The 15,273-nt window shown below is 40.2% G+C and overlaps 1 protein-coding gene across 1 annotated transcript in view; it reads left to right on the forward strand.

The window, feature by feature from the left end:
- The window catches only part of sos2 (SOS Ras/Rho guanine nucleotide exchange factor 2), a 60,051-nt gene that overhangs the window by 14,248 nt on the left and 30,530 nt on the right, over positions 1–15,273 (forward strand). Inside the window, exon 2 of the mRNA XM_002938126.4 lies at positions 9,851–9,976. Coding sequence (XP_002938172.3) covers positions 9,851–9,976 — 126 coding nt within the window. The remainder of the gene's footprint in view (positions 1–9,850; positions 9,977–15,273) is intronic.

The following is a 15,273-nucleotide window of genomic DNA, read 5'->3' on the forward strand; positions in this document are numbered from 1 at the left end:
GGATGTTAAGCTGATGCGATTTTCCCACCATACACCATATTTAAAGGACAAGGAAAGGTTAATATAAATTAAAAGTAAGTCTAAAGGCATTCTTGTTATGTACTTACTGCATATCTAAATTCCCAGATCCCTGCTTGCTTTTCTGAGATATGGTGCTGGCAGCCTACAGCAGTGTGAAGACTACAGTGACATCACTGAAATCTCTCTGTCCTTCCTGTAGCCTTCCTTTTCTCTGGGCATGTGCGTAACTTGATCCTGTCTCCTGTTCTGAGCTACACACTTCCACCAGCCAATCAGAAGTGGATCTGCCGTGGGGGTGGTAGGGAATGAAACACATGTGCAGTATGAAGCAAGGAGGGAAAGGAAGGGAGAATACCTTTTTAAAGATGGCTGCCTGTTCAAGAAAACAGATAGAAAATGTGAAGTAAGTGTGCCTGAGTAAATATTTGATTAGGTGAGCCAAAAGTGTGGCGTTTTTACTAAACAATAGGAGGACTATTGGGCAGTATGGTTTTAAATTTTGATTTGCATTCTCCTTTAAGGGCTATTAGCACTATGTTTGCACATAAGTCCTGAGAGTGCGGATTCCTCGGTGGATATATAATTTATATAATATTAATATATTATTTATATAGCGCCATCAATTTACGCAGCGCTTTACATAATAGAGGGATCGAAAAACGTAACAGTTAACATGTACATATAAACAATTCACAAAAATGGTTTGCAGTTACATTCGATGAGGATCGGAGACACTAGGGGCAGGGCCCTGCTCGCAAGAGCTAACATTCTAAAAGGGAGGGACATAAGGTCAGGGTAACTAGCATGGCGTTGGAGTTCGTGTAGGTGTGTAAAGTGACATTACAGGCTTGAGTGAAAAGGTGAGTTTTAAAAGAATAAGGTGACAAAGGCTGGTGTTGCAGCCGAAACGTCAGTTCTCTTGCCTCTACAATAAAACTTCAACACTGAACCTAAGACCTGTGTGAGCGGTACCTTTCTCCAAGCACCTGTAAACATTTCGTTGGGACTGCACCCAGGCACATTAACTAGCTTTACACGTGAGTGCCGGCTTCTGCTGCATATTATATATATATATATATATATATATATATATATATATATATATATATATATATATAATATATATATATATATATATATATATATATATATATATATATATATATATATATATATATATATATATATATATATATATATATATATATATATATATATATATATATATATAATATATATATATATATAAAATCTCTCTCCAGAGAAAACGATCCGCACTCCGAATTCAGCTTATATCTTCATTAACTTTGCCCGGGTGCAGCTTGGGAAAAACCACAATATCTCACAAAAACATAGCGTAGTCCAGGGACTTTTCTGTAAAAGTTCAATCTTTATTCCATCTATGCCATCAGATCAACGTTTTGGCTCCGGTTTAGAGCCTTTCTCAAGATAAAAGATAATCACATCTTGAGAAAGGCTCTAGACCGGCGCCGAAACGAGTGCGCTATGTTTTTGTGAGATATGTATATGTATATATACACACACGCTCACAACTGAAGTGTAGACGCTATCCTATCTCTTTAAAAAAAAAAATTTTTTTTTTTAAGCACTGGGCCTCCCGCACCAGGATTAATTTCCTCATATTTTAGGTGATTCCCTGCAAGTTCATACATTTTCAAAAATGGGTTTTAGTCAGAAGTACACAAGTATCTAGTTCTATATAATGCACTACTTGAGTACATATCACTGTACATTAAACCAATTAATAGACTGTATGGTGGGAATATACAGTAATAGAATAGAACTAAATAAAATTGTATTTAAGATTAACTGATGAAGCAGGAGGTACATGCCCCATAGAACTTACAATATAAGTGATTGTATAATTTACAGACAAAAAGTGCTGGATGGTAATTTAGCTGCATAAATCCGATCGTTTTTTTGCAATGTTTACATTTTTTCAGTAATAAACTTGAGGTCCCACGCATTCCATATAATAGATCTCATATCCGTATTGAATTCCACAAGTAAGGAAAAGCAAGACAGGTTTAAGGCAGAAAACAGATATGGACAGGAAAAGAATGAAATATGGAAACACAAAAGTAGAGATATAGTTAGGGGCACAGGAATTAAGGTTTAGGGCACACGGAGCATATGATCTGCTTTTCTCAGCCCTGCGTTTTTCCTTCAGGCTGAGTTAGGGTTGCCACTTCTGCTGGCTTTCTTAGCCGGGCGGGGCCATGACATCACGGGACGGGAAAGAGACGGAGCCATGACGTTGCGGTGGGATTAGCCGATTGTCCGGTTTTCCTAATTTGGGAAATTTTGGGAAACTGGGCAGGAGGTTTTGACCCTAACAGCCATTCTGAAAACCGGGCTGTCCGGGTCAGAACTGAAAAGGGGGCAACCCTAGGCTGAGTGGATCCGCATCCCTATGCTGCTCCATGTGTCTACACAGAAAACTACAGCAGGTACCGAGGTCAGCCTGAAAAACATTAAAGCAGGCATTTTCAGGCCAACCTACGCTCCTCTGTATATGGTTGGATAACTCTGCAAGCCTAAGGAAGGGGTTGGGAATTGTTCCAATGAGTCAGACACAGACTATCATGGTTTCCTTTCAATCTGGTGAATCATGTATGCTTGTATAAAAATTTTAAAATATTATATTTATTTTTGGCATATATTATAGTGTATGTGTTTGTATATAATATTGTATGTATTGCAGAGTGTGTTATTCAGTCAGCTAGTTTTTCTTACCATTTCTAAAGTTGGGGGGCGTGGCCAGCACCGGAAGGGAATGGTCGCATAGTCCAGAGCTCCGCACATCTCAAAGTCCACCGACCAACAAATAAGCAGATACCATGGGGAAATCGCAAACTAATCGATCTAACAAAGAAGGTAGCAAACGGGACAAAACAAAGACATCCCGTCCCTGTTTTATAAGAAAAATCGTGATCCACAACAGCCAAAAATGGCGGCGACTAGGCCCGAACCGCATGAAGCGGCGGAGTCCCAAGCGCCAGAATCTTCAGAGGTGGATAGCGATGCAGACAGCACGGTAGATGTGCAAACTTACCTGAGACGGCTACCCTCAAAAATGGAAATAAAAGAAATGTTCCACTCCTTAACAAACGAGATACGTAGCGAACTCCAAGGTATCAAACAAGAACTTGAGAGCATGGGGACACGAACAGACTCACTAGAAAGAAACCAAACAAAAATCGTGAGTAACCAAAGACAATACAACATAATAATAGATAACCAAACAAGAGAAATAGAAGAGATGCACAGACAGATTGAGGATTTACAGAATAGAAGTCGCAGAAACAACATAAGAGTAAGGGGGATTCCGGAAACCACAGTAAAAGACGACATACTACCGACATTACTGCAAATCTTTAATAACATATTGGAAAGAGACGCTAATACTCCAATTGCAATAGATAGAGCCCATAGAGTGTTTAAACCGTGGAACGCACCGCCGGAGGCTCCAAGGGACATTTTATGCTGTATAAACAGTTTTCCTCTCAAAAAAGATATACTGTCCAAAGCCAGAACGATGAAAAAGATCACCTTTGAGGAAAGTAATATCATTTTACTCCAGAATATTTCGCTGTCCACTTTGATTAAGAGGAAACAGCTCAAACCACTTACAGAACAACTAAGAGCTAAAGGAATTCAGTTCCGCTGGGGCTTCCCGTTCAGCTTAACAGCAAATTAAGATGGAACACAAACCACGCTGAGATACCCATCGGACATAAAAGACTTTATGCAAAAACTACAACTGGAGGATACACACATACCAGGATGGAACGACGAGGAAAACAACTACCGAGAACCAAGCCTAGAAGCGGACAACCTATGGCAGGAAGTACCATTGGTACAACGTACCCCCAAAACGCTGCGCAGCAGGATAACCAAAGATTCGTCAGCAAAAAAAAGAACCCCTAATAAGAACTGGTCGGATCTGTGAGTATAACAAAGTATGCACATAAACACGAGTTGCTAAAATACACTGATGTTCACCCACATACTCTCGAAAATGAATACTACACAAGGTCGGTGAGACGCGAAAAGAAAAACCTTTCCGCAAAGCTCACTCCCCCACAAGAGGTTAACCGCTAATAGCCAAAAGGCAAAAGCGGATTATACCCACTAATTACCCCCTGAAGATTCAGGACTGTTAATGTTTTACCCCAGTTTATTATACCCCGGTTATGCCGCAACCATTTCTAAAGTTGCTCATTGATACAAGGGGATAACACAGAAGGATTGAATTTACGTGACAGTTGTATGTTGCATTTTTATTTATGTATGTATCAGTCTTCAAAATCACCAGCACTAAATATTTTCGCCCACCAAAAAGTTTGTTTGACAATTTAGGATCATAGCTCATAAATGAAATACCCTTTGTTTGAAAATGTACCATAATAACTGGTGCATGTTTTTATATGTACTGGCCTACCCTTTAAACCTTGAGGGCAGTGACAGATGAGGTGTTTCCTCTGCAAAATATTTTATTCTGCAGGCAATAAGGCACTCAAGAATGCCTGTTTGTCTTATTCCATTGAAATCACTGCATGTAAAATACAGTGTTCCCAGGTAATCACACAAAAATCTGTTAAGGAAAGACGTTTCTTATGGGTGACAAAGCGCCTCATCTGTCCTTGACTTCATATTATCTCTTTGTGGATTTGATTTACATTATGACTCCCAGTTGTAGTAAACGTCACATTGGACCTGTGCATAATATTGGTGCATAAAGACAGGTGGCCCAAACTTGCATTGGTCTGCTGTAGTGATGTGTGGGTTAGAGATTTTCTGACCCACCAGCACCCACCCTAACCCACCTCTTTCCACACATTGCAAACTGTTGAAGTCACAGAGAAGATTTCTGGCTCAAAGACAGTTTAATTTGCCTTTTCGAAACACATTTTTTTGCCAGAATTGAACACCCTGTTCCACATATTCTGAAATTAATCTTGTAGCTTTATAACTATATGAGTTTCTACATGGCATTAAGTGTGGTGTATAACTACTGTGTATGCTCCTTAGAGTCGAATGCCTCACTGTAAATGTTAGGGTAGAAGCCGGGAACAAGTCATTCATTCTGAACTTTATTAACCACTGTGGGCTGGCACAATGGGTATTTTTTTTGTGAGCCACATTTTTTTTCTACTTGGTAGAAAATGTGTTGAAATGACACACCCTGTTCTTATTATTATGTATCCAGGCAATATGCTTCCTGTACAGGTTTTGCTTGTTTATCAGGTCTACCAGACATAACTCAGCTATCCTTTTTAATATTCTTTATCAAAGCCTGGAGCTGCACAACCACAGGCTTGGCCAGATTATGCACTCTGAAGGCTGGTGTTTGGCATATATTGCGTATGCCAGTGTTGTATAGGAAAATTCTACAGATTAGCTGTCGTATAGTGATACAGGAAGTAATAAAGTTAGAATTATGTCTATATTGGAGTTCCTCATGGCACTCTTCCAGCTACCATTTTCATTATTAACTGGCTGACAGTAGTAATATTTAAATAAATAAATACAGCATAAAATCATTTATAGGGGGCAATAAATCAAGTAAATATTAACGCTTTGTGTATGTTTATGTGTGTAAAGGTTTTATACAGGAGTAATATATCAAAGGTGTGAAAACATCTCCAGATAGTTTTCTGCTTATTTCTTGTCCTCTTTGTCAGCTTCCTCTTTGAAATGAATGGAAACTGCCAGTTACTGTTTGTGATTGGAGGCTCTCAATCCAAAAAGTGTTTGAGGGTTTTTGGGCAGAGAATTGTTTCAGTTCATGTTACAGACAGGAGAGAAGGGGAATACCAATATTTTCCTTCTAAGTGAACTATAAAGTTGGATAAATAGCACAGCATCATAGAGCTGCTTTTTGAAAATAATGATATCAGTAGTGTAAAACTGCTAAAAACATTCTGAAAAGAATAAAATCATGTAGATTGTAAATAAGTACTGCAAAGGGCACTGAGCAGTTTTAAAAAAAATTGGGGGAGGGGGGGCTTACATCCCCTTAAGCTATTCTTCTTTAAGCTCCCAGCTTACTGAAAAGTAAGTATTTGTCTGAATCCCCCTTTCCTCATTCTCCAAGGCTGTATTGCTTGGCATTTGTATTCTAGCCAGTCTGCATTTCCTTCTGGGCTATTTGTACAGTCTGTTGGAATCTGAAGCACAACAAACTTGTATTACTACTGGAGGGGACAGTTGGCTCATTAAAATGCCATTATCAGTACAGCAAGAAGATCCCACTCTGGTGATTTTAAGTGTGGCTATAAATGGTTATACGCTCAGTCTCTTGCTCACCTTACAAACAGGTTAGACTAACGCAGTGCCTTCCATTTACTAAATAATATAAATGAATGCAGATTTCCAACATATATGTATTATCAGTTTGCAGTAGATTGCAAGATAATTACCTCTAAAGATGCTGCTTCCATTAATAAAGATGCTGTTCCCATTAGTCCATGTCTAAGGTGCCCAAGTAGGGGGTCACTGATCACTTTCAACAACAATCTTTCCAACAGTTCCTGGTGGGTCAACGTTACATGGTAAGTAGGCTTCTAAGCTTCAAAGCAGTCTGCGCATGTGCAGTCAATCCGCCTCCTAAAAGGGAGTTAATGGCATATATGGTAATAATTAGAGATGTACTGACACATGTGGAGATGAAGAAATTGATTGAGAGAAAGAAGGAGACTACTTGGGGAAAGTTTCTTGCCATTGTATACATAGCTGTAGCCATTTGCATTAGCACTAAGGCATGGGAGCTGTGGACAGATGAGAAGAGAGCAACATCTGTGATGTTGTTGCACAACATGTGACCCAGTGGATTTAACTATGCTCCTCCCTTTCAATTTTTTTGGAGAAGGCAGACACTGAAGAAACCATTTAGGGCAGTGCTGTCCAACTGGCGGCCCAAGGGCCGCATCCGGCCCGTGGCCCCCCACCTGTCTGGCTGCTGTGACTGCTTACCTTTGTATAAGATTTAAATGGTATCAGTACTGAGATTAACTGTCCCCTGCATTGTTTACACCTCAGATTCAGGCTGTAATTCTCCTGTACTGTTTAATCCCTGCATTGTTCACCCCCTGCATTGTCACACCTCAGGCTTAGAATGTAAGTACCCACATTGTTCACCTGTTCACACCTCAGACAGACTGTAGGAGCAGTGCCAACATTGTGTCACTTTATGTTCTGCCTGTCCTATGCCGATATTGTGGTGACTAATTCACGCAGTGGAAAACTGCACATGATTAGATTGCCGCAACTTAATAGTTGCCTATGGCCAGAAAGTTATCGCAATTAGTCAAACAACTTTTCTTTGCCCTTACATGCACTGACAAACAGCAACCAATCACATGTTTGTTTTTAAACAAATGACCAATATATATTATCTGCTGATTGGTGGCTATGAATTACTAGACAAGCTATTACATTGGTCGAAGGAAAGATCATTCGTTTTCTCTACTAACGTTAGAAGCCAAATTGCCAGTTATGCAGGTTTAAAGTCCAATCGTTGAGATGACTAATATCCGAGGCTTTTACCGACATTGGTTGTCCCGTCTTTCACCACACGCACACCCCGGATATCGTACGGAATCTTGTTTCATATGATATCTGTTCATGTGGTCACTCTAAGATCAACTGGTATCCTAAGTGTTGCTAGCCCTTATGCTTCTTTTGAAGTTTCTTACTGCTAAGATAATTCTAATGTGTCTTGAAACTGTAGGACCGTGACTGAGTCGGTTTGTTATAAGTGTTACTTAATGAACAGCTAGAGATCTATCTGTTGTATTATCAGAAAAAGTAGAGAAGGACTCTAGGCATCATTGCAATAAGTGATATCCCTACACCACATACAGTGCCTTCATTTTACTGTGTATTAGAAATATTTTAGCTCACTGGAAATTTTTTTGGCAAATCCTTGTTAGCTGGACATTACAAGCAGAGAAAGGAGAGTCTGTTTTAGGCATATTTGAATTCTTACTTCAGCCCTGGACAGGAAGAGTTCAGGGGTGTGCCTGCATAGCAAAGACTTTCTCTTTTGATAACAAAATCTCACTAGCTCCCCCCACCCCCTTCGTTCTTCGTTTCCCATCCATCAGCTTTATACTGTTTAGTTTTCCCCGCTCAGAAACCAAGAAACAGCTGACATATTCATCATCTCATTTAGGAACATATGCCATGGTTAAATATATGTGACTCTACCACATTCACAAATGCAACTGACATGCTGTATTAACTGTGCTGTCACCTTTCAGTTGAGATCTGTATGGAGTCGGGGTACCTTCCCCTGGCACCTTTTTAATGCGCTATAAAAATACTCTTATATGGGCAACATACACAGACATAGACCTTTGTGCAAAAAAAAAAAAAAACAACAAACCACTGGTCACAGGAAAGATCGCTCGTACCCTAAACTAACGTTTAGAGCTGAATTGTCCGATATGGAGGTTGAAACAATAGAAATTCTACCCCTATCAGACGATTCAGCCCTATACACTTGCCTTTGATTTGGGCGCCTGATGAAAATAGGTGTGCCTATGATTACGTGTGCAAACACATGAAGCACATTAGGTTCTAGCTTGAATAAAGCTTTTGAAACCTTTTAAATCCGCTGTCCTGGTGCTTGATGAGTGTGTTCGGGTTTCCGAAGTCACATCTCCCTTTGCTGCGGGTCTGGGGCACAGCACCCGGGCCACTACAAGGAAGCAGTGAGTGAACATTTTGCTTTTTAAAAATACACGTGGTTCACAGTTAACAAAAATGGAGTGGGAAAGAAACAAGTGAGAGGTTCGGGCATGGGTACCCGAGCCTATTGTAGAATCTGGTGAGCCTGATATTTAACTTGTGAATAACAGATAGTTCTTTTAATATATATTTAACTGAAGTGGAAACAACTGAGAGCCTCCAAACCAATTGAGAGTAAATATATGGCCACATTCACTTCTCACAGCTATATGCTGTATCTCAGGTTAACAGATAAGGAGGATTTCATTTTATCAGAAGGGTTTACCTGAAGAGAGAAATTGACTAACTGCCTTTACCCCCTTCCCCTAATTGTGCCTTCTCCTTTCAATGGTGGTTTGGTATGTTTCATTAGCATGTCACTTGCCTTCACCACAAGCTTGTCATTAAAGTGATTATTTCCCCCAGTGACTTTTGTAACACCTCCAAACATCCTAGCTCTTCCTAAGGATCTCATCATGGCTCTATCTGGGAGTTACTTAATAAGAACTGTTCACACGATGTACTGTTTTTTTTCCCATGCAGTCTATAACAAATGTGTCTGTTTTGTTATTTGTTAAAGAACATAACTTTTCTATATAGCTCTTAATGTGTGGAATAGCTGTTCATATAATAGATGTTGTTATTTTTATGTCACTAAGTTACATTTAGTTTTCTGGTAGTACCTTGACTCTACCCATTGCACTGTATGCATTGTGATTTGTGAGGCAACAACATGTTACATTCATGTTTCCTATCCATATGGCGATTGCACCCAATGAGAAATGTTTAAGGGGCTGTTGTTAAGGGCAAGGTCTTATGTCATTTATATTGGGGTAATCTTTATTTTCTGTGTGCTAATTTGAAAGTAACAAAACAGACTAGCAGTTGATTTAAATTGCACATTAAATTACGAAACCGGATCTTTACCTACCTTTAACTACCATTGCATGCATGTGTTTCATCCATGTACCTTGTAATAATTTAACTGTTTAAGCTATATCCTTAAAGCAGATTTTACTATTTTTTTTTAAACTTCTCTCAGCCTTAATCATGCTGTTATCAAATGTTACAGGTCTTGCAGCAAGTGCACCCCACTCTGTCTGCTAAAGAAGATTCATTGTACTACGTAGAGGAGTTGATTCTCCAGCTCCTGAATAAACTATGCATTGCACAGCCAAGGACTGTTCAGGATGTAGAGGTAAGTGCTTAATATAACTGCTCATATGAAAACTAAAGCCCTTTCTTATGCCCTTTGCTAAACTAGACTTGTCATTGGGGTTTTTTATTTTCAGTCTCTTTAGAGTAGGCTTAGGATCATTTACCAACAGCATCTGGCACTAGACTCATGGTCACCCTAATCCAACTGTTGACGCACTGTACACTTATAGTTTACTTGCCCTTGGTTTTTTGCTTGATTTTTTGCATTGCCACAAATAATACATAGGCTTGAGAAAAAAAATACAAAAGTGTAAAAACAATTAACAGGTGTTAAGGGATTCTGTCATGATTTTCATGGTGTACTTTTTATTTCTAAATGACACTGTTTAACATACCAAATAATTCACTCTACCATTTAACATTTTATTCTTAACCATCAATTGTATTTTTTTTTAGTTGTAATATTGGTGTGTAGGCAGCCATCTCAGTGCATTCTGCTTTCAGAAGGAGCCAGCACTACACATTAGAACTGTTTTCAAATAAGCTATTGTTTCTCCTACTTGGTGTAAATGGAGAAGTCATGAGCCAGACTTAGATCACATTTAGCAATGCAGCTGTCGGGTAACTGCTATCTTGCTACCTGACCATTGTTCTGCTTATCTGCTGCTGGGGGGGAAAGGGAGGGGGTGATATCATTCCAACTTGCAGCACAGCTGTAAAGAGAGACTGAAATAAAGTGGCTAGCTGCATGTGAAATTTCAAAATTATGTAGCCCACTTATTAAACGGTTGTGGCACTACCTGCTGATATGTCACTATTCTTGGCGCTTTCAGGAGTCCTGAGCCCCGCTTACTTTGGGGAACAGCTATTTCTTTATACTTTGGCATGCCTCCACCCAGGATAGGGATAGAATGAACTATAACTCCCCTCCTGAGAACTTAATATATTGCTCCTTGGTGGGGACTCCCAGCACTCCTATTACCTTGCCCCCTCACTGGGGTATATCCTTACCAGGTAGTGTAGATCCTCCAGGAGTAATACACACACACTCTGAAGTATACTGAACCAAGTGTTGTGTTTATTTGAAGAGTGGCAGACAGCTTTTGCATACAGGAGACACAGGATATATCAGGATACCTTCTCTATCCCTCAGGAGTCCCTCTCTCCTGGGATACCGGTAACACTCCAGCCAAATGACCCTCCCTTTGGGGTTCCCTCCGGTACTCGCGCCGGAATACCCTCTCTAGGGCTATCCCCGGTACTCACGCCGAGCGGACACCCCCTGGAGACCTCACTGCGGAAATGTCACCCGGCTATCCCCCGGATTAGGCAACCTCCTATTCCTATCTCTTTTTGTTCCTGACTCCAGCTATTAGTGCTGGGAGATCTTAATCTCGGTATCTCCTGGTGGGGCCCAGCTGCCCAGCTAAATACCCTGTCTGCCACTCCTAGAGCGGCCTATGACATATATCCTTCTTACTAGACCCAGCCTGTAGCCAGAGGGGTCCCAGGCAGGAAGACCTGGCTGCACATGGCTGCACAGCCTTTTATACTAACTGTACCACCTTGTGGCCATAACCTTTAACTGCAGGGAAGCTAATTCCCTATTAACTATTTAGGTGCCAACCCACCCAAAAAGTGTTGCACTATTAAAGTATCACCCACCCTTGGGGTCTATCCTGGGGGTAACCAACCTAGGGGCCCAAATTTGGAGATCCCTACAATTAAATATAAAAAAATCTGCTAGAGAAGCTCTATTAACTGATGCGTTTTAGAAACAAACATGTTTTCCAATAACAGTAGTCATTAGGTTTCAGTGCTTACTCTTATTTTTGATTTGGTTGTGAAGTGATGGATCCTGAGTCTCCTGCTAGTCCTGGCTGTCATTTCTGTCTGCAATGTTTGTACAGAACAGGAGATTGCTCCTGCTCTGCACATGTATTGCTTTCATTTCTATCCTCAGTGCCTGTGCCAAGCAGTAGAGATCTCATTTTTGTCACCGGCTTTGCAGACAGATATCCCAGGCAGCCCAGGCAGGAGATGAGATCAGATTTTATCTCCTGCTTGCTTGTGCTCCCTAGGTGAATATTTGCCATGGATTTACTGTTTTTGCTGCATATTTGCCTGTGGCAAATCTTTTACTCATCCCTAATAAAAAGGAAAAAATATGCATAAAAAAGGGCATTAATTTGAAGGACATAAACACGACAGCTCTTTTTTTTTTTTGCTTTAGTATCTACTGAGTGGACACTCCCTAGAATTATACAGCTTATCTAACAAAATCACCAAATCCCTCTCTATTGAGAAGGTCCCCACACACTGCCATTTAATTTATAACTCGCCTTTATTTTATTTCTACCATAGTATAAAACCTTGCACTTATCAACATTGGACTTCATTTGCTAGTTTCTTGCCCGGTTCTCCAATTCAGTTAAAACTTTCTGCAAAGTAGCAGCATCCAGCATTGAACTTAGTCTTTCAAAGTTTAACATCAACAAATATAGAGGTCATTAACCCTTTAAGTGCCAGCCGAATTCGTCATTTCGGTTCCCCCCAGTGCCAGACGTTTTTTAAGCATTTTGTACTCATTCACTTCAACAATGTTTTTTGGTAGGAAAACCTCCACGAAACTAGGGAAATTATATATCGTTTTTTTCGTCACTAATTGGGCTTCGACATACATACCAAATTTTATAACTTTTCTGGAGATATGATGTGTATTTTGGGTGAAATATGTAAAAGAAAAATAAAATTATGAAAAATTTCTGTATATTTTGAGGTTTTTTTCCATAGAAAAGTTAATTTTACCCACTTTTTTTTATTGTTTGTAAAAGCCCTGATACTCCCAATTCCAACGATACCAAATATGTGGTGGTACCCCACAGTTCCTGTCCAGAAGTAACCCCCAAACTAAGGCAATACTTAGTACAATATCACACCAGAACAAAGCAGAAAAGCGCTTGTAACAGTTAATGCAGCATAACTTATATGTAAATCTAAAATATCCCCTCATGTTTGGTATCTTTAGAAACTACAGACCTTCAGGTTTCTAGGTGCAATGTAGTTTTCACTCAAAAGCCAAATACCTTTTGTCAGTGCATTGTGAAATTTGGAACTTTTTATGACTTTTTTTTTTTTTTTCTAAAACGTAAACTTGGACGCATGATCAAATGTGGATTTGACAAAAAAAAATCTCATAAAAATTTTCTAACAAAGGCATATTTGAAAGACAAACTTCTCCTGAATAAAATGATGCCCCATATGTATGGGTGCACATAAAGACATGGGCACCAAACACTCCAAAGCAGGGGCAATACACAAGGGCAATTACAGCTAAAAATGTGGGGGCTGCGCTCTATGTGCACTACCTGCAGTTTTTCAGTGTTAACCCCCCCTACCTGTGAGATAACCCCCACAATCTATATATTTACGAAAAGTGCACACCTTCAGCTATTCAGAGACACCACTCTTCTCTTTCTACATGGAAAATTGTGGCCGCAGTCCCTTGCAGAAGTTAGCGCTTTGGTCAGAAATCAAGGAAAAACTAGATACAAACCTAGATTTCTCCCCAAAATCTCCATGGCAACTACCAAAAACTTACTAACCATCAATCTGCAAGTTCCCCTGAATAAAACGATACCCCATATGTATGGGTGCACATAAAGACGTGGCCACCAAATGCCCCAAAACAGGGGCAATGCATAAGGGCAATTTCAGTTGAAATTTTGGGGGCTGCGCTCTATGTGCACTACCTGCAGTTTTTCAGTGATAACCCCCCCTACCTGTGAGATAACCCCCACAATCTATATATTTACGAAAAGTGCACACCTTCAGCTATTCAGAGACACCACTCTTCTCTTTCTACATGGAAAATTGTGGCCGCAGTCCCTTGCAGAAGTCAGCGCTTTGGTCAGAAATCAAGGAAAAACCAGATACAACCCTAGATTTTGGTCAGAAATCAAGGAAAAACCAGATAAAAACCTAGATTTCTCCCCAAAATCTCCATGGCAACTACCAAAAACTTACTAAACCTCAATTTGCAAGTTCCCCTGAATAAAACGATACCCCATATGTATGGGTGCACATAAAGACGTGGCCACCAAATGCCCCAAAACAGGGGCAATGCATAAGGGCAATTTCAGTTGAAATTTTGGGGGCTGCGCTCTATGTGCACTACCTGCAGTTTTTCAGTGTTAACCCCCCCTACCTGTGAGATAACCCCCACAATCTATATATTTACGAAAAGTGCACACCTTCAGCTATTCAGAGACACCACTCTTCTCTTTCTACATGGAAAATTGTGGCCGCAGTCCCTTGCAGAAGTTAGCGCTTTGGTCAGAAATCAAGGAAAAACTAGATACAAACCTAGATTTCTCTCCAAAATCTCCATGGCAACTACCAAAAACTTACTAACCATCAATCTGCAAGTTCCCCTGAATAAAACGATACCCCATATGTATGGGTGCACATAAAGACGTGGCCACCAAATGCCCCAAAACAGGGGCAATGCATAAGGGGAATTTCAGTTGAAATTTTGGGGGCTGCGCTCTATGTGCACTACCTGCAGTTTTTCAGTGATAACCCCCCCTACCTGTGAGATACCCCCACAATCTATATATTTACGAAAAGTGCACACCTTCAGCTATTCAGAGATACCACTCTTCTCTTTCTACATGGAAAATTGTGGCCGCAGTCCCTTGCAGAAGTCAGCGCTTTGGTCAGAAATCAAGGAAAAACCAGATACAACCCTAGATTTTGGTCAGAAATCAAGGAAAAACCAGATAAAAACCTAGATTTCTCCCCAAAATCTCCTTGGCAACTACCAAAAACTTACTAAACCTCAATTTGCAAGTTCCCCTGAATAAAACGATACCCCATATGTATGGGTGCACATAAAGACGTGGCCACCAAATGCCCCCAAACAGGGGCAATGCATAAGGGCAATTTCAGTTGAAATTTTGGGGGCTGCGCTCTATGTGCACTACCTGCAGTTTTTCAGTGTTAACCCCCCTACCTGTGAGATAACCCCCACAATCTATATATTTACGAAAAGTGCACACCTTCAGCTATTCAGAGACGCCACTCTTCTCTTTCTACATGGAAAATTGCGGCCGTAGTCCCTTGCAGAAGTCAGCGCTTTGGTCAGAAATCAAGGAAAAACCAGATACAAACCTAGATTTTGGTCAGAAATCAAGGAAAAACCAGATAAAAAACCTAGATTTCTCCCCAAAATCTCCATGGCAACTACCAAAAACTTACTAACCATCAATCTGCAAGTTCCCCTGAATAAAACGATACCTATGTCTGGTTGCACATAAGTACATGGCCGCCAAACCT

This window comes from Xenopus tropicalis, chromosome 8, assembly GCF_000004195.4.
Source record: "Xenopus tropicalis strain Nigerian chromosome 8, UCB_Xtro_10.0, whole genome shotgun sequence".
Taxonomy (NCBI): Eukaryota; Metazoa; Chordata; class Amphibia; order Anura; family Pipidae; genus Xenopus; species Xenopus tropicalis.